General features: G+C 56.4%; 1 protein-coding gene across 1 annotated transcript in view; it reads left to right on the forward strand.

Annotated features, from left to right (window-relative positions):
* Positions 1-20,319, forward strand: part of KCNQ1 (potassium voltage-gated channel subfamily Q member 1) — a 322,601-nt gene that overhangs the window by 142,833 nt on the left and 159,449 nt on the right. The window contains exon 11 of the mRNA XM_055314312.1: positions 5,501-5,621. Within this exon, the coding sequence (XP_055170287.1) occupies positions 5,501-5,621 (121 nt within the window). The remainder of the gene's footprint in view (positions 1-5,500; positions 5,622-20,319) is intronic.

A 20,319-nucleotide genomic window follows, 5' to 3' on the forward strand; every position in this document is an offset into this window, starting at 1 on the left:
CTCCTCTCGGAGCCCTTCTCCCGAGTGTGACTAAGTCATGTCTGTGCGGTTTCCTGCTGGAAGTCTGCCCCTCACCCCCACGGGCCGTGAAATCCCTGCGTTTATTTACATCTCCCCGATTGCTAGTCAGGAACAACACCTTTGCACATGTTCTTTGGCCATTTGGATCCCTCTTTGCCGACCTGCTTCTTTGTCACCCGTTTTCCATTGCACTGTTGGTGGTTTTCTTACTGATTTGCAGGAGTTCTTCCGATTTTGTGGGTACTCATCCTCTGTGGTCGTCTGTTTACTCCCGGAGGTGGTGTTTGCCCATTAGGTCTTGATTTTAGTGCCCTTGACTCGGTCAGTCTTTTCCTGTATGAATATTGTTTAAGTTTTAGGAAAACCTTCCAAACTCTGAGCTCATGAAGATAATTCTTCTAGATTCAGTTCTAAAGACTTTCGAGTTTTGCTTTTCTTCGTAAGTCTTCAATGGCCCGGAATGCCAAGAATGAATTTTTGGTGCATGGCGTGAGGGTCCAGCCTAACGTTTTTCCCATGTGGACAGCCAGCTGTCCCCGAACACTCTCCCCCACCCTGTACTGGCCACCTCGGATACGCAGCAAGCGTCCCCGTGCATGTGGGCTATTTCGAAGGCGCCACCCTGTCCTGCTGGCCGGCTGCCTCTCTTCGTATCGGCGGCACCCCATCTCGGGGGCCATGGCTTCGCAAGAAGTGCCAGTGTCTGGTAGAACCAGGCTCCTAGCTTGCTGTTCTTCAAGAATATTGTTGATTCTTGGCTTTTTGCATTTCCGGATCAATTTTAGAATCAGGTGCCAGGTTCCAACACACAAACGTTAGGATTTCTATCAGGTTTGAGGAGACTCTTCACTTTCAGTCTTCAACTCAGAGCAACAAAAGTATTTTTCTCCCCTTTGTTAGGTTATGTCTTCTTGAATGGCTCTCATCAAGGCTTTATCATTTCTCCTTAGGGTTCTTGTATATCCTTCATTAGACACTGAAGAATTTTCTGTACTATTGTATAGAGGGTTTGTTTGTTTTTTTTTAGGGTTGTTTGTTGTTGTTTTTTTACTTTTGTTTTCAAAATACTTGTTTTGATGTACAGGAGGGGCAAAATAGTTTAGAGTATCCTGTATATCTTTTACCAGCTTCCCCTACTGTCACCACTGTATATAACCACAGTGTAATTACTAAAACTAAGAAATCCACATTGCAGCAACAGTGTTATTAAGCTACAGTTTAGTCCATTCATTTGGATCTCCCCAGTTTAACTACTACTGTCCTTTGTTTCAAGATCCATCAATTACAGTTGCATGTACATTTATATTTGGCGGGTCTCAGCGTCTTTTCTGATCTGCAAAATCTCCTCCTTGGGCCTTCTTTGCTTTCCATGACCTTGACACCTGTGAGGACGACCAGTTGGGTGTCAGTGTCCCACGGTTGGGTTTGTCTGGTATCTCAGGGTAACACTGGGGTTATGGGTTTGTGGGGAGCAGAAGCGAGGTGCTTTGCCCCCTCTATCTCATCAGGATTCATGACATCAACACGATTTGTCACTGGTGCTGCTAGCCTTGACCCGCGTGGCTGAGGCTGTGTCAGATTCTTCCACCATCGAGTTACTGGTTTCCCCTTTCCAAAGCCACCTCATGGAAGCTGTCCCTGAGTCTGCCTCAAGGGGAGGGGCCTTGTGTTCTGCCTTCTGCGGGACAGGGTGTGAAAGAGTCAGTGGACGTAGGTTAAAACCACCACAGGGAGGAAGGGAGACCTGAGGGGAGATGCTTTGAAGTTTCTCCTTCAAGTTCCACCTGCTGATTTGAGCATTCATCCATGGAAGATCTGTCCCTCTCTTCCAGTTATTTAGTCATTAGTTTATATCAGTATGGACTCAGGAAAACTTAGGTTTTGAGCTATAATTCAATACTACCATTATTTATTTTGTTGTTCAAATTGTTCTGGCTTTGGCCCCTGAATTGAGAGTCCTTTGGGTTAGGTTCCTGTGTCCACTTGACATATCCCCCATCCATTTTGTATATTTATTTTTTGACCATTCTCTTCCTTTTGAGCACTAAACAGTACTTTGGGCTCCTTGTATTTTCTCTGCCCGAGTCCTAGAATCATCATCATTCAGCCAAAGAGCCCTGCTTCCTTTGACTGGAAAATGAATGGTTCTTAGAAACCAGGATCTGGCACTGCGTGTGCTTGTTACTCCCAGGTTGTCACTGCTTCTAGGGCCTCCCAAAGGATGGAGTGAGGAAGTATATGAATGTCCATAACCCAAGCACACACATGTATCTGTATTTATAGCTGCATCTGCAGTAAGCTAAATACAAGTTCATACAGAAATTTCTGGCCACAGGGTTCATTTGTACCCACCCCCATCATACACACTGTGTTTGCTACTGTATTTCTCTGACGTGAGAAAACTGGCTCCCATTATCTATAATTTATTTACTTACTTGTTTAACATGTGTACATGTAGTTCCCTTCCGAGAAACAACATTACCAACTAGAGCACTGTGTTTATGACAGTCAAAAGATGGTTTCCTAAAGCTTAGTAGGCCACCTCCTTCTTCCCCTTCTTTCCGTGCTATACGGTACTATGTCATACATTCATAGCGCAGAATTCACTTTTCACAGTCTGCTTTCATTCCTAGGATCCTCCAACAGGCTGGTTGATTTTTTTTTTTTTAAGTTTGCATCCAGTAAAATTCATGCTTGGAGATATACAGTTCTGCGGGTTTTGACAAATGCCTGGATTCATGTATCCACCACCAGAGCATCATAGAGAGAAGTTCCACAGCCCTAGAAATTCCCCCGTGTAACCCTTTGGAAGTCAAATACTCCCCCTCCCATAAACACTAGCAGCCATTGATCTGTTTTATGTCCTTGTAGTTCTGCCTTTTCAGAATGTCATATAAATGGAATCATATAATATGTAGCCTTTTACATCTGGCTTCTTTCACTGCTTAGCAAAATGCATTTGAGAGTCACCCATGTTGCTCCATGAATTATTAGTTCATTTCTTTTGATTGCGGGGTGGTGTTCCATTGTATGGATAGAGCACAGTTCGTTTACCCATTCACTTACTACTGAGGGATGTCTTAGCTCTTTCCAGCTTTTGGCGACCATGAATGAAGTTGCTATTCATGTTTATGTACAGGTTTTTATGAAGATAGATTTTTTATTCATTTGGGTAAATATGTGGGAGGAGGACCACTGGGTCACACCGCCAGTGCACATTTATAAGAAGCTGCTGAACTTTTTTCCAACATGGCCATATCATTGTGCATCCCCGCCAGCAGCCTGTGAGTTTCAGTTGCTCCATGTCCTTGTGAGTGCATGGTATTGTCAGGCTTCAGGTTTTGTTTCTTCACAAAATATAGCCATTCCAGTAAAGGTCTCATGGTCACTCACTGTAGATTTACCTTGCATTTCCCTAACAACTACTAATGTTGATTGAACTGAAAATCTTTCTATGTACTTGCTTGTAATCCATTTCTTAAATTGGGTTGGTGGCCTTTCCTGCTGTCAAGTTGTACGAGTTCTTTATATATGCTAGATACAAGTCCTCGACCGAATAGGAGATGTGGAAACACCTTCAAGTCTGTAGCTTATTTCTGCTTCCCTTAGCAGTGTCTTTTGCAGAGCTAGTGCCTTAATTTTGATAAAGTCCAATTTGTTAATTTTTTCCTCTCACTGACCGAGCTTGTAGTGTTGTACTTCAAAACTCATGGCCAAATCCAAGATCCAGAGACATTCTTCTGCATCTTCCTCAAGAAGTTTTATATTTTATGTTTTATGTTAGTTTCTGAAGATTGTATACAGTACTTCTACATTTTCAGATCGTTGATTAATGCACATAATGTTAGGCATAAATGCTAAATGTATAAAAATTTTACACACACAACATTCATACATTTAGATCACAAGTAAATTTAAGAGATGGTTGTATTACTTTGAAGTGGGAAAATCTTCCTTTTTCATAAAGCAAAAGATAGGCATATCACTTTCAACACATAAAACATTTTCTACGATAAAAACAACCATACTGAAGGCTACTGGGGAAGATATCTGTGCCTTACATGACAAAGGCTAATAATATCTTTAGTATATAAACAGTTCCTACAAGCTGACAAGCAAAAAAGAGCAAAAGGTATGAACAGGCAATTCTGCAAGAGAGTGCAAACAGCCCCTGAGCCAGAAAAGGCCCTCGGCACAAAAGGAAAAACAGCACCCCCCTTGTCTTTATCCATGCCTGGCAGGCCCTGGGAAGGGTGCCAGCAGCAGGTTTGGGCATGAACATGAGGAAGCTGTCACATTCACATGCTGCTGGTGAGGTCTGGATTGCTATAACTAATTGCGAAAACAATTAAAATTACCTAGGGAGCACCCTCTCGCCTGGCCCCAGTGTCAGGTTTTCATATAATGGGTGGCGCATCATTGCCTTAAAGTCGTGACTTAAAGCTCATGGAGCCTCGGGATCTATCAGCCACGGAATGGCTTAGTGACCTTAGCCATTGGTGTAAACCACAGACTATGATCCTGAGATCATAGTCCAAAACAGAGATCCACATCTGTGGTACCTGTAGAAGAATGAGATGACAAGAACAGAGCTGTCTCACCTGGTATCAGCTGTTATGATGAGCTGAGGGATGAGCCAGGAATCCATTTGGCAGTTGACACGTGTGACCTTGCAGGAGGAGGGCCTTCATGAATCTTTGAGTTGTTTCACTTTTTACAATGAGTACTTGCTTCTTTTAAAATATAAACTTTAAATGAAGAAAAGAAAACTTAGTCCAAATTGAAAATCGGGGTGGGGGGGTCAGCCTGGCATATATCCTTATCAGCCCCAAGCACCATCACCAGGTTGTTGGGGGTGAGCCCAGGAAGCTGGACACCACACCAGCAGCTGGGGCCAGAGAATTCCTGCACCCCTTGGGGTATGGGTGGCAGGTGTGGCACTGTGGCCTGAGCAGGGGGCTGGGGGCTCCATGGCTGCCCCTGTCTCCCGAGCTTGTGGCTCCTCGTGGGCAGGAGTGCCACCACCCTGGGTCTTCGCCGAAGCCTGAGAGCGATGGCATGGTGGCAGGAGTCAGTGTCTCACCAGACCAGGGCTGATCAGCTGTGTTTTACTGTTGACCTGAATGTCAGGTGTGAGCCTGGGGACAGGCCCGGCCACCTGAGCTCAGCTCGGGTGACCCTCACCCTGCGGAGGTGTCACAGACCTGCTGCTCCTCAGCCTTTGAGACCTCAGGCTCGTGGGGGCTGTTTTAACGGATCCTTGGGGCGGAAGCTTCACGGACCATCCCCACTCATCACCCAGCTCCGTGTGTGGAGGTCTTGTCAGTTTGTGGGAAGGTTCAGGGCATGCCAGTCCGTCCTCAGCTGGGGTGGTAGGTTGGGGTGGGTATCAGAGCCCAGCTCTGGCTGGTCCCATGCCCCCTGCCCCATCAAGCCTTCCACAGAGGCCTAACGTACTGCCCCACGCCTCTCCCCACAGTGAAGAAGAGCCCCATGCTGCTGGAGGTGAGCACAGCCCACTTCATGAGAACCAACAGCTTCGCCGAGGACCTGGACCTCGAGGGGGAGACGCTATTGGCGCCCATCACCCATGTGTCACAGTGAGTGCCCGTGCGCCCGCCCAGGATGGGCTGGAGGGGTGTGGGGCGCGCGGGGGCCACCTCGGGGCCCAGCCCTGGGCCTCCTCACCCCGAGCCCGCCACTTGCCGCCTGCCCTCGGCAACCTGGGGCGGCCTGCTGCCAGGGGCCGGACCCAGTGCCTGGGCACCGAGCGGGGAGGAGCGCCCAGGCATCGCCCGCCAAGTCTGGGAACATGATCCTCTTGTTTTGACTTATGGAAAACCAAACTGATCATTTTCCACTTGTTTGTGTGCCTTGAGCGTCTGAGAAGATTGTCTTTCTCTCTCCTCGCCCCCCCGCCCCCCAAAAAAGAGACGACTTTGTTTTCGAGCGTTTCCCCGTAGAACCCCGGCCAAAGCCACGGGGCAGATGCCGAGCGCCGGCTGCCAGTTGCCGCTGCTGTCCTCAGGGGCTCCTTCAGGTGGAGGAAATGGCTGATTCTCCACGCCTTCCAGTTGGCCTTCCCCCGAGGCACAGCTGGCCTGGGACGCGCGCCCGGCCTCCCCCGCCATCGCAGCACCGCCAGGCCAATCCCCAGGGCCCCGCCGTGGTGTGACTCCCTTGCGAGCTATGACTCAGTGCTCCCAGCAGGGGCACCCAGTGTGACCGAGTGCTGGGGTCAGTGGGGCACTCGGGCCCGTTCCGGCCACCGCCCCACGGGGCTTCCCCTGCGATCAGACAGGCGCTCCTCTCAGCCCCACCCGGAGTCCCTCGCTGACGCGCTCCCCTCTCCACGGACCCGTCTCTGAAGGGTGTTTTCATTCTCTGGGGGTCTCGGAGTCCTCGTGGGCCGTGTGTGCCTTTGTCACCCTGTGCCCTGGGCCGGTGGCCTTTGCCTTGCGGGTGACTGGGGACGTTGGGACCCGGTGGGGGCTGCTCATGCGGGACGGGCAGGGTCGCGTAGCCAGAATGAGAGAAAGATGGGACTGGCTCAGCATGGGGCTGTGACAAGGCAGGACTCGTGGGCCATCTTTCCAGGCTCCCAGGCTCCGGGGGCGCTGGGCAGCACCCCGTAGTTGGAGGCTTGGTGGGAGCACCTTGTCCTCATGGACAAGGCCCTGGGGTGGGCTGCTGGGCTCCCACCCGTCCTGGAGGGGATGCGACAGGCTTGCTGGATGCGTGGCAGGAGCCGAGGCACGCACAGGGAAGGCAGGCGGGCTGTGCGGGGCAGGCCGGCGCCCCAGGCAGAGTGGGGGGGACCTCTGTGGCGGAGGCCTTTACAGAGTCCAGGGCGCAACAGAGACCACAGAGTGCAGTTCTGCGGCTGGCGCTGTGGGTGGCACAGGTGCAGTGCCCGCTCAGAGTGAGGACAGCCCGAGCCCACTGGGAGCCATGGCCCAGGGGCAGGCGGACTCCTCCTGGACCTCCCTGTACCTGCCACCCCTTCGGGTCCCCAGGGTCACTGTCCTGCCAGAGCCCGTTCTCCTGTATCCTCTTGGCTGTGGCCCAGCCCCTTGAACACACACGCAGGAAGTCCCACCCTGGAAGGACAGGGCCGCTACCACCATCCACCCAGCTGGGTGCTGAGGTCTCTCCAGCTCCCTGGCCCTGCAAGACCCTCACAGAGGAGCCCAGGGTAAGGGTGATGAAAGACTCGGGTCCCAGGTGGCTCTGTAGTCGAGGCCCCAATGGTCACCCCTTTGGAGGTGAGGGCCATCGGCGGCCCTGGAATGAGCACTCACCAAGTGTCCTGGGGCCACAGGCTGCCCACCTGCTCCGAGAGCCCACGAGGCCACCCACACCAGCAAGACTGGATCATCCGGATGCTAAGCCGTGTCTCCTCCAGGGCTGTGGCCCTAGGCTTGTGGGATCCGGGGGCATCAGCGTCCTAAATGCCGGCTGTGGATCTTTCCAGGCTGGCACCCCCAGAGGCGCAGGTTGGCTGTGGGGAGGTGTCTGCCGTCAGGCCCAGTGCCATCGGGGCCTGTACCACCGTCGTCAGCCAGCCAGGTCCCCAGGCTAGAACTTCGAGGGCTTCTCCCAACAGAGCCATCCGGAAGCAGTAGCTGGATGTGAAGCCCCTGGGAAGGGGGAAGGGGTCCAAGTGTCGTACTTGGGTCATGGTGGGGCTGGGAGCAAGGAGCCAGAGGGGCAGCAAAGGGGCCACCTCATGGCATCGTGGTCCAGTCAGGGCATAGTCAAGGCTGAGCTGGCAGGGGACCTGCACCAACTTGTCCTCAGTACAAGGTACCATGCCTCAGGGAGCCCCAGTGGGGAGAGTAGGGTAGAGGCTCACTGAGAGGTTTCAGGGCCCAGGACCTCGGCACTGCTGGGGCTATAAGCTGGGCAGAGGCCCCAACCTACCCTGACTGTTAGAAGAGGAGGCTCCAGTGGGCACAGTGCCCGCCCTGTGTACCGGTGCTGGGGCTGTGTGCCTCCACCGTCAGCCGGCCCTCCTGGTGATCGGTGCCCCTAAATAAATTTGGCTCCGGCGGCTCAGGGACACTACTATCAACTGCCCGGCCCTGCGGACCCAGCACGGGGAGCAGACGCCCACGCCCCGGTGTGTGTGCTAGGGCAGGGGTGCACACGGGGGTCTCACAGGGGGCAGAGTGGGTGGGAAGCAGTTACTGAAAAACAGATTCATTTTTCTTCAGCATTTTACTGAGGTTAAGTGTATTACCACGTTGGGTCAGTTCCAGAATTCAAATTAAAAGCATAAATAAAGACACATTTTGTTTCCATCTCAAGCTCTCCCCACCCGCTGGGCCCCAGGGAGGTGAGGTCACTGCAGCCTTGATTACGGGAAGGTCCCTGGGGCTGGGCGAAGCTCCTCTTTCCGGGGCCTGCTGGCCATTGGTGGGGCAAGGGGTGGGGGTCCGGGGGCCGGTGAGCAGGCTCGGCGCAAACTAGGGAGTCGCTGGGACACAGCGGGCTGGGGAGGCGGCGTGGTCCTGGCGCTGTAAGCAAGCCCCACCCCCATCCCCGTGCAGCCCTGGGGCCCCCACACAGCTCTGGGGAGCTGGGCCACGGCCCGACACACCTTTCAGGCAGAAGTCTGCCTCGAGCTTCTGCACCTGCGTCCCCCACTCAAAGCCTTGCCACAGGGCTTCCAAGGGGCAAATGTGAGGTAGAGGTAAGGTAGAGGTAGAGGTAGAGGGGCATCCAGGGTAACAGGGGGACCGGGGGAGCCCCTGGAGGGACTGTGGGAAGGAAGGGCCACCGCTGTGTGCATGCCTACACCTCACACATGGCATCCCCATCTGAGAAGGCCTTGTCACTCATCTTCTGCCATCAGAGGCTGGTTGTGTCATCCTCAGCTCGGGGAGGCCCAGGCCACGTGCTCTGGCTGTCAGGGCCTCCGTACCAGCTCCCTGAGCCCTCAGATCGGGCCCTGGGACCCTTCTAGGGTGTCTAACTCCCTGCCCAACCCTCGGGTCCTAGGGAGCAGGGTACGTGTGGCTCCTCTGAGGTGCTCTCTCCCTGGCACTCCCGAAGCCCCAGGCCACATGAGCCCCAGGACTGCAGCTCCTGCCCCACCAGGGCCAGGCCAGCCTCACCTGAGGGAACAAGATGGTGAGGGCGGTGAATGCTTCGGCAGGGGTGTTGGTGTGCAGGGCAGAGTGCAGCTAGGTCAGAATGGCCTCAGCATGAGCATCTGTGGCTCTGACTGGGCCTGGGTATCCTTGTCCCAGCAGCCTCAGGAGACGGCAGCCACTTCTGTGAAGCCCCCCACTCCCTGCCCAGCTGCAAGGCAGCCAGACTGGCCAGGAGTCCACATCTGTCCCATACCCTAGGCACCTGGTGCAAGAGGCCAGGCCTGCTGCAGACACTGAAGCCTCAGGCTCCTCTGGAAGAGTTGACGCCTGGTCCTCTCCAGGTCTTCTGTTATGGCATCCTGGCTGGGCGAGGCTCCTGCTTACCAGCCACCCCGTCCTGCTCCTCAGGGGAGAGCATAGTGTGCCACCCCGCGTACAGATGGGCATGGGGAGGACCACAGGCCTCCCCAGGAAGGGAGGCAGAGGGAAGGCAGGGCTGGGGCACTATGGGGCCCACCAGGTGACCACGAACACCTCCCTGGCAACTATGTGCTTGCTGGCCTCCCATGACAGGATAGCCCGTAGATCCTTGAGCAAAACCAGCCCCATGTGCGTTAATTAGAATTTCCATGTCTCCAACTTTCTCCTGGACCCTGTGGAGTCTCATGCCAAAATGCTCAAGTGTGTCTTTTCCAGAAAGGCCGCTGCAGCCTGGCTTTCGTCCACATCACTGCTAATGTCTCTTGAATTCTGCGTTTGTCAGCGAGGCCAGGGCCAGCCTCGTGCCTTCTGGTAATGGGGGCAAATGTCACAAGGCTCAGCCCCACACTCAGTAACATGGACCGGAGGGCTAGCTCTTTGGTAGGGACCAGTACGGCCCAGGACATCTCGGAGGCCTGGGGCAGCTGTGGCTTGCTCCCACGGACCCAGAGGCGCCAGGCGCCACACCTCTTCGAGCTGCCATGCTCCTTGCTTTGTTTCTTGCCCTGCAAACATTGGTGGGAAAGGATGAGGAGGCCGCTCCGAGGCTAGTGTCCAGGGGGATGAAGGAGGGGGCTTGCCAGGAACAGATGAGACCAGTTTGTCTTTCCAGACCGGTGTCCTGTCTTCTCTGGAAGCTCCAGACCACCTCTGTCTGCGTGAGGTGCCAAGGAAGCCCCGTGGGAGCCGGCCCGGGAGTGCTGTGCAAAGCTGCATGAGTCACAGGCCCCGTCAGAGCCTCCCAGCCCTGGCCAGCTCAAACCCGTCTCTGAAATGCACGGGGGGATTAAATGTTCTCCTAATTAAATTAAAAGCGAGGCGGAGTGGCTCAGTGGGAAAGAGACGGGACTGGGAATCAGATGCCCTCAATCTGGCTCTCAGCCTGCACCGGCCCAGCTGTGGGCCGGCCCCAGAGGCCCCCTAACCCCTGGGAGCCTCACTTCCTCCATCTAAGCACGTGAGGAGGATGCAGCCCGCCTCCCGAGGCCGCCGCTCTGGGGAGTGGGCCCTCAGTCCAGGTAGAAGGCCCGGAGGAACGTGGGAGGCTTCTTCCTTCCTCGGTGGCCGTGGCGGTATCGCCTGGTCTCGGGGTGCCCCCAGGCTGGGCTCAGTGCTCTCCTCCAACAGGTCTTTGGTGAGGTTGGCCTGGACCAGGCAAGGAGCGCTGGAGAATGTCAGAGAGAGGGAGCATCCATACCCCGGAGGTGGGTGGAGAACAAAGTGACTTCACAGACAGCCCTGGTGTGGCTACGGAGACCTTTCTGGCAGTCCTGGGCCCCCCACAGTGTTTCCCTAAATCTGGAAAGGAGGCTGAGCCCTAGGGCGGCCGGGTCAGGAGGCCTGAGTCGGGGTCCGGGCCCACCCCTCTCCGGGCACAGGTGGTCCGGCTCTCAAGTTAGGCCCAGAAAGTTCCATTCTTGCATCTAGGGCACTTTGACCATTCTAGTTGAAGGACAAAGTGCACACAGATGAGCACACACATCTCAAGAGCACTTGGGACATGTCAGCCCAAGGCCGCTCGTGACTCGCACCCAGGCAGAGCGACAGAGGTCCCCGGGGGAATCCCTGGGGCTCCTACTTCCTGTCCCACATTCTAAGGGTCACCGCTGTCTCCGCTTCTGGCAGCAGGACTCTGCGCTGCCCATTGTCGAACTTTCTAGAGTCAGACGCTCCCGGCGCACACACGGTGCGGACGTCTGGCTTCCCGGGCTGAGGGCCGCGTGGCTGCAGGGAGCACCGCTGGCACGCCACCGTGTGAACGGCCCACACTTTGTTTATCCGCTCTATTGTCGACGGCTGCGTGGACTGGTGCCAGCGGCGGGTTGTTATCATTAGTGCTAAGAATATCCTGTACAGGCTTTTTGGCGACGGTACAGGCTGCATTTCCGGTGCGCGCTGCCTAGGTGTGGGGCCGCCGGGCGCCCGACAGCGTGTTTACTTTCCCGGGTCCTGCCGAGCGCTTCCCCGGGCACGGCCGCCCCGCCGCCAGCGCCACTTCTCGGGCTTTCCCTCTGGCCCGGCGGGCGGCGGCAGGGATCTGCGGCATCGGGTGGGAGGCATCCCCGCCTCATTCCTCAGTCCGATGCTGTCCTTGGTGAAAAGGCGCAGGTCTTGTGCCCATTTTATTCTGGGTGACCTCTTCTCCGTGATGGACGGTCGTTCTGTCTTCACGCATCCCAGTAGGGCTCATGGGCGGCGGAGACATGCGTGCCGAAGTGTGCCGGCACACACACCCCCGAGCACACCTAGCACAGAAACCCCCCTCCCTTCGCGGGCCGTCCCCTCCTCGTCCCCTCCTCTCTCGAGGGCGTCTTTTGATGAACAGAAGAACTTTAAGTGAACTCTTAATGTGATCCAGTTAATCAAACATTTCCTTTCTGGATTGTGCTGTTTGTGTCCTATTAAAGAAACTTTGACTACTCCAAGGTCATAAAGATATTCTGATTTTTTCTAAAGCTTTATTAGCTCACCTTTCACATGTAGATCCGTGGTCCATCTGGAATCGATTTTTGCATCCAATGTGAGGCTGAGGTCAAGGTACATTTTCTCCCCCTTGGAGACACAGGCTGGCTCAGTACCCTCCACCCCCTGGCCAGCTCCGCACCGTCCCACTCCGGTTTGGGGCCCTGCGCAGCTCTGCAGGGCAGACTGTAGCCCTGGCTCCGTCACCACTGTGGTTTGATAACAGGTCTGGGGCCTGTGGAGAAGGCTCTGGCTGGGTCCCCTGCCTCCAACGGGCCTGTCTCTGTGCAGCCCACCTCTCCCCCTGACGGCCAGCATCCTCTCTAGGTGAGGAGAATGAACATCGTCATGATACCAGGTCTTTGCAGCTGTGGCCTCCACGCATCCCCCGTTGACTCCAAACTCCTCCAGTTCCCCACTGTGTTCTGTAGGTTCCAGGCCCGTGGTCACCTGTGGCCTATCAGAGGTTTACTCCTCATCAGTTGATGTTCGAGTGTTCACCAAACCCAGGGAAACAGTCTTCCCAGGAACCCCAGCTGGGAGGGACACTGGAGCAGTCAGCTCACCTCTGAGCCTTGGCATCCTCTCACAGACCCTGGAGACGGGCCTCACGGGGCGGGTGTGAGCGCTTGAGGCCCTGGGGCCCATGTCCAGCCCGGTGCCTCCTTCGAGAGTGTGCCTGATAAATGTCACCTTGGTTTGGGAGACCCCACGAAGATGTCCCTTACTTGACCTGAGGGCTTGGTAAAGCACCAGATCACAAGTGTCCATGGGATACGGCTGGGGTCAGTGTGTAGCCATTAGGTACCGTCGCTCACCAGGTCTGCCTGCAGGCCTTCGAGCCTTGGGCTCCACGTGGGCTGGAGGCAGGTGTACCACCCACAGCCTGTGGTGGCAAAGAAAGGAGCTCCGGCTCCCATACAGGTGCAGGGAGAGACCTAGGCCCCCCATGTCCTGCTTCTTCGGCAGGGAGGGGCATCCTGCTGCCATGTGTCCTCCTCGCCGTCGGGCCTACCCGCCAAGGATGGTGATAGCCTTCCAGCAGAGATGGGCAGCATGGGCCCGGTGTCCTGCCTTCTCTTGGCCCCATGCAGCCCCCTGGGCGGCCTAGCAGAGGAACGGCCCAAATATGGCTGCAGCGGTCATGGGCTTGCTGGCTGCCAGGTGCTCAGAAGAGGCTGCATGTCTTGTGTCAGGTTCGTGAGCAGAGGCTGTGCTTAGCTGAGATCCACAGCTTGTGTCCTTGTGGGTCCAAAACAAACAGAGGGTCGGTACCTCTGCTTCTCAGGAGAGTCAGGACTTGCCAGTGTCACTTGCGAGGTGGGGGCAGAGCCAGGGCTCATCTCCAGGCAGGCGGTCTCTTGGGGAGCCCAGGTCCTTGAGGGGGAGGCCAGGCTGGTTCCCGGAGGGCTGGTGGGCAGGGAAGTCACAAGCCCACAGAGACAAGGCGGCCGGCATCTGGTGTGGGGTCTGGGCCTCCCAAAGTGTTCCTGTGGCCCATCAGCAGGAGAGACGGCGTGTGGAGCGAGTCAGTGCTTTGGCCGAGTGTCTCTTCCTGGCTGCCTGCTCCGAGAATTCTGCACGGTGTCTCCACACACCATGGGCCTGGCACCTCCATGCAAGGAGGGCAAGGCTCATCTGCCTCGGGAAAACTGGGGCACCACCTAGGAGGAAGTCCTCATGGAGGGAAGGGGAAGAAATAGTGGAGGCGGGGGGGGGGGGGGACGGACACGGGAGTCCAGTCCGGCCTCAGAGGCTGGCACCCTGTCAGCCCCACACCCTTACCCCGACCCCACGACTGCTTTGATCATCTCCATAAGTGATGTCTGCATGTGGGCAGCAGCCCCAGCAACCCTCTTGAAAGACGGCGCTGCCTGTGTCTGGGGAGCAGGGAAAGCCTCCGCGTTTGCATGGAGCTGCTCCCACTTGAGCGGGCATGACGGCCGCTCAGCGGGGTGTGCACACAGCTCTGAGACAGGATTGGTTTGTTTGTTTGTTTGTTTGTTTTGTTCGGGGCAACTCAAGGGATTTGCAAAGGGAATTGTGACCCTACGCGATCTGTCTCCTAAGACTTTGGAATTGAACGATCGTACAAGATCATACTACGCTGCATCCAAAGCTCAACACTTGCCACAGCAGTTTCCTGTGCTGCCCTGCTGGGGAAACTGAGACAGAGAGTGGGGTGCCATCAGTAGGCAGTAGAGGGCACATCTGGAAGATGGTAGGAAGTCAGGGCTGTTCAGAGCACAGAGCTCCACTCCCTCGCACACGCACACACTCAGCGTCCTTCCCCACGGCCTCGCTGTGGCCAGGGACCTGGACCGGAGAGCCAGGGCCCCTGAGCAGGTGGGCAGCTCCCAGCAGCCGGCCCCAGGGCCCCTACCTCATCCCCCGTAGCCGGGCTCTGTATCTAGGGTATAAACTGCAAGGTAAGGTCATGCTGCTGGGACCTTTGGCTTCCAGCCTTTGAGTGTGCTCTGGGCCTGGCTCCCTGGCCCTGCCTGGGTGGCTCTGGGGCCCCGTGTTGTCCACTCCCCGGCCCAGGGATACCTCTCTTCTACCTATTCTTCCTCTTGGGCCTCTCGGTGGCAGGCTTGTGGTTCCTGTTGTCCTTACGTCCTGGACTTGTCAAATCAAGTGGAATCTTTCCCAGTTAAAACACTGGAATGCTTTTTTCCAGCTTTTCTTTTTGAACTGCCCCATGGAAGCCCCCAGCTGGGTGTGTGGGCTCCAGGTGGGAGCTCATGGGGGCCCGGCTGCAGGGCGGGGCTGCAGCAGGAACAGGGGGCAGACTCATGAGATGGGTGTGGCCCTGGGTGGGGCGGTGCCCCCAGCATGATTGAGCTCAGGCTGGCAAGTGTGTGCGGTCTGGGGCTGGTGCCACCCGAGAGGTCCAGAGGACTTCATCTGAGATGATGTCCCAGTGACCCCCACAGTCCGTGGCAGCTCTAGGCTCACAGGTCTCTCCATCAACAACCCCCAGCCTGTCCTGGGCGGTAGACTTTGTCAGACTAGGGGGGCCTAGGTTTGGGGTAGGGAAATATCTCTGTAGGTTTCAGGAGATAAACAGCCTGGGAAGTGGGGACCCTGACACCAGAGATGAGAGGACCGTGCCCAGGGGATATGCCAGCTGCTGACAGAGCTGGGACAGGCCCTGGGATCCTGACCCCGAATCCCATGCATGTTTGCTGTTCCAGCAGGGCCCATCTGCTCTAGTAGAACCTGCATCCCACCCCGCACCAGGCCTAGGTCAACTGACTACCCCAACCCTTGTTGGTAGGGTAGCCTAGCCAGGGCACTTCCCTGAACGCCATGCTCTGGGCACCTGGCTACCAGGAAAGCAGCATGACGCACTTCCTGAAGGCCGTGGCCATGGCCTTCTCCTCCTGCTGCTTCTCCCACACACAGACCCTCCCCAAGGGATGCGGGAAGAGTGTCCCTCAGTTAAGTCCACTGTGGGCCATGCTTGGAAGGAGAAGCCAGTAGAGCCGAGGCATTCCAGAAACACTAAAATGTAAGGTCTGCGCTGGCCAGAAGGGACAGTACTGTGGCCTCTCAGGCCACTGCAGGACCTTATGGCACTTGGCCCGAGACCCCAGTGAACACGACCAGGGCAGGGATGCCAGCACTCCCAGCTCAGGAGGGTCAGAGTGGCCCTGAGCAGGGGCAGGAGCCCAAGCAGAGACTCCAGCCCAGGCTGCAAAGCTGCAGCCTCCCCCCGGGCAGAAATTCAAGGCCCAGGGAGCCCCCACTTCTGAAAAGAGTCTCCCGAGCAGACAGAGGGGCCTGTCTGGGGGGGATACGGCTTGGCTCTGATTTAGCAGCAGACCTGCTGTGCCGGGTGCTGGGCCTCCATGGGTGCTGAGCACCCAGAAAAGCCAGCAGTGCTCCTGCTCATCAGTCCTCACCACCTCCGAAGACCTGTGGGACGACCATATTCTCCACCTGTTGCTACCTGGCCACGCAGGTGGCGAGGTCCCAGGGACTGGGGTCAAAGAGAAGCTAAGCGTGACCAGCCTGTCCACCGTGTGTGGCTGATCATGGACTTGTCTCATTTACTGGGCTGCTGTTGGTGTACGCCTGTAAATGTTTAACTCCCGAGGATGCCAGATCTCAGGGCTCAGAAGGCCCAGCCTGGATGGTGGGGTGGGGGCGGGGAACAGTGCTTCCCATGGTGTGTGGGGAGCGTCTGTTGGGGGGGGGGTGGCACCAGGGCGGCAGCCAGGAGGGTACAGGTGGGATGTGAAGAGGGACTTCCCGCAAGGAGCTCGGCCCTGGCTGTGCTGTTCGGGGAGTGAGAACTGCTGAGAGGAGGCCCCGGGTGGGATGCCCAGCCCCTCGGGCCCCTCGGTGGTTTCCGGCTGCCTTGGGCTTGGGGTGCGGCCCCCTCATTGGCGCTTGCTGGCCGCCCCATGAGGGCCTGGCCGAGGTCTCCCTGCCGGTGGGGAGGGAGGTGTAGAAGCGGGGTTGTGTGGCCACCCAGTGTGGGCTCAGGAAAGGAAGGAATGTGACTGAGGCCGGGTGTGGCTGAGGAGAGCACAGCCAGTTGTGGGTTTTTCTTGGGGCCCAGATAGACGTGAGCCGAGATGGAGGCCCCTCTCTCTGGGCCCCCACCACACACACTAGGACCTTTCTTCAGTGTGTGGCTGTGGATCTGGGAGCCAAGGACACCCTCTGGAAATCTGAATTCCATTCGCTCTTGGCAGGGAGCAGCTTCCTGCTCGGGGAAGGTGTGTGCGCGTGTGTGCGCGTGTGCGCCCAGGGCCACGGGGGCTGGCCGAGGGAGAGGCACGTGGGCGGAGGGGTGTTTGAGGAGATGTGTAAGGTGACCCCGCGTTTCCCGGCACTGGATGGCACTGGCAAAGCCCGTCCCGAGGAGTTGAGACAAATACCTGGACTGAATGAATCAGAAACGTGCGGGCTGCGCTGCCTTTGAAATAATCTCTGGCTGAAAACAGTCACGGCTAAACATGCCTTTGAATTTGAAAGCCAGAACTTTTTGCAAAATAATTCAAAAAGTTTGTTGAACCTTAAACCTTCCCTGATGATTCCTTCCTTCTGAAGTTAACTCGTTAAAGTTGCTCCAATCCCAGCCTGGTGCCAGACCAGCTTCCTGGAAACCCTCGCCAACTGCTGGCCTTTGGAAAGGCTTGTCACCCTAATAGCTGTAAAAAAAAAAAAAAAAAAAAAAAAAAAAAAAGGAAGAAAAAAAAAAAAAGCCCCGCTCCCTGGGCACCTTGGCTGCAGTCTGAAAGGTCCTTTGTGTCCGCTCCAGCTGCAGAGTTTTCCAGGCCTCGCTTGTGGGGCTGACTGGAGCTGTTTCTCTCTGTGTCCTCTTACGGTGGCGGGCTCGGGGCTGGCTGCTTCCCGCCCGGCCTCCCCACGCCCAGGCGGGGGACGGGGATGCCAGGGCAGGGCCCCTGTGGAGGCTGCATGTGGACGCGTCCGGAGTGGGTCCCTGGCCTCGGCTTCCCCTCCGCGCCCCCCTTGTCCGGCGGGGGCAGCACCTGGGCCCCCTCCTAGGTCAACACTGTCACTTCCCCGGAGGACCCGGGTTCCACGCGGCGCCCACCCGCACCGTGCCGTTTCAGAAGTGGAGATAAGTCGCTCCTCCCCAAAGCTGGGTTTTGGCAACAGAAAAGCATGGACCTCAGCTAGGGTCCATGCTCCAGGTTTGGTGCTTTTCCGTATTTTTAAGTTGTGAGTAGTATGCGTTAGAGAATATTTACATTAACACAGACAGGAGGAGGTGGGTCAATTGAAAGATACATCGTGTTGTCATTGCTGCGTTCATTAAAGTCAAAGATTACCTGAAAATGGGAGTTACATAAAAACTAAAGTATTTAATGAGACGCGGCAGCCAGAACATGCCATACACGTACACGCTCCTTTCTTTAGAGAATCACTCACTCCTCTCCAGATCCTGCAGTGACAGACCACAGGCAGCATCTCATTTCCTAGGAGAGCCTGTCGGTCTGCAGAGGGGTGGAGGGCACCCCTTCCCATTAGAGTGGGGGTGGGCTCCCTGGGAGCCTGCCCAGGGTCTGCTCTCGCTCTGGTTCTGCCTTACGCTGTCAAAAACCTCTTTGTGCTGGAGCAGCCCCTGCTCCTCGGAGTGACATGAACCAGAGCCCACAGCACCATGCGGCAGAGCTGCCTCCCGCCAGCCTCCCCAGCCTCCGGCACAGGGCTGCCCGTTCACCGCCTGGCAAAACCTCCACACGCTCTGCGGCACACCGGGCTTCACCTACCGCAACGCCGTGCTAGGAAAACGGTCCTCATAATGGAGCGGGCTTTCCACGTACACACGGCAAAACAGAGCACAAAAGGGGCTACGGTGAAAAATCAGGCTGTCCCCACCCCAACCCCAAATTCCTGAGTTTCCTTCTCTAAAAGTTAGCACTGATAACAGTTTCTGATCGTCTTTTTCCCCGGTGTTTCACGTGAGCAAGTATGTCCGTGTGCATATCCTTACCTGTACCACCTTTTTCCATGAGGTGTCACATGGTGTGCGTGTTTGTCCGAGGTTTCCCTTTTTTGAGCTAATGTATGGATATGCCATGCTTCTTTTTGGGCTGCCTGGGTGAGGTTGGTTTACATAGGGCAGCGCCTCCAAGAAGCACTGTCATTAAGTGTTCCGTGCGCACATGCACGTGGACACGCACACGCACGAGCCGGGGACAGCTGCGTGCCGTGTGGTTCTAGTGTAGCTTCCAGGAGACATGGCCTCTGCACTCAGCCCGCCACACCGGGCTTCCCTCACATGGGGCTACAGTCCTTATGGCATCGGTTCTGTTTCCGGTGAACACCAGAGCCCATCTTGCCCAAAAAGAGACATCCAGACGGTGGGGTGAGAGGGCCGTCGGGCCAAGGCGTCGCGCTTGGGTGGGTCGGCGAGCAGCCCATCAATGGAGGCAGGGGTGGGCCGCACAGTGGACCTGAGGACAAGACTTCCCTGCAGCTGGCAGGACAGGCCCAGCAGGGACATACATGGCGATTGGGGAGGCACTGCAGCCTGGGCAGGAAGCGAGCACCAGGCCCCCGGAGAGAACGGAGCCCTGGCTGGTGTGCCAGGCTCTAAGGGGACGTTTCAGCAGCCCCTGAGCAAGGCCACTCGTTTGTTGGAGAACTCGCGGCCCCAGTGTGCACTGTTCAAAGGGAAGATGCCTGCGTGTTCTGGAGATGGGTCTATATTAAGACATCTAGCGCATCTCCCTATTAACAGCTGCAGAGCATTCCATTGTGCCGTTAGGACTGAACAATCCCCTATTGATGGATGTATAGGGCAGCTAAAGACGGCCATTAACCATTCAGATACGTACTAAGGAACTGCCCGATTATGAAATTAGCCCGTCCCTCCCACCAAACACTACTGTCTTCCCCCAGGCTTATCCCTGCTCCAGCTCTGTTGGCGGAGCCTCTTTCTAGGCTGTCCCTTACCAAACAAGCACCATACAGAGTGAATCAATTGTAAAGAAGAACTGGAAACCTTGCCAAGATGAGAGATTCCATGAAGGGAACTGAAGGCTGCCCCAGGAATCAAGCAGGGTTCCCCCAGTTACCGGGGGGAGACAAAGTCAAGGCGGGTGCCTGGATGTGCAGCTCAGGCCAGAGCCAGTGAAGCAGTCGAGGGTTGCGGACAGCCCCTCGCACTGCGGCGAAGCCCTCCCTTCTACGAAACGAGCCTTTCTGTGGAAAAGCTGCCGACGCCTGGGCTGTGGTGAAAGGTGCCCCACAGTGGTGCCGCGGGCCGGTGGTGTCGCAGGACGTTTCACGGCCACTAGCCCCAGGCCGTCTCCGCTCGCTCATTCCGAAATGAGCAGGTGTCTGCCGTGACAACAGCTTCTCCTAGGACAGGCTTGTGTTCACAGCTAGTGTCGATATTGTTCAAGGAAACCTCTCAGTCAGATCCGTGTTTCATTTAATTTCTGTCTCCATTCTAAGTGGATTCACTTCCAAAAGTCCATTTTCCCCATATGTACGTGTTTTCACAGATCCTGCCAAATGGCAGCTGTGCCTGGGCCCGTGAAGGTGGCCCTGCCTGGGCCCTGTGCCCCCTGTACCCGTGAAAGCGGCCCCATACACCCGTGACCGTGAGTCCAGGATTGTGAGCGGGCCCCTGGAGCCCATGACCGTGACTGTTAATGTGGCCCTGTATACCCTGCGCCCGCGCCCACACCCACACCTTCCCCAAGCAGACATGCAGTCCTGGCTTTTATCTCCATTCATCTGATGGATGAGAAATGCCATGCTGGAG

This window comes from Nyctereutes procyonoides, unplaced genomic scaffold, assembly GCF_905146905.1.
Source record: "Nyctereutes procyonoides isolate TBG_1078 unplaced genomic scaffold, NYPRO_anot_genome, whole genome shotgun sequence".
In the NCBI taxonomy this organism is placed as follows: domain Eukaryota; kingdom Metazoa; phylum Chordata; class Mammalia; order Carnivora; family Canidae; genus Nyctereutes; species Nyctereutes procyonoides.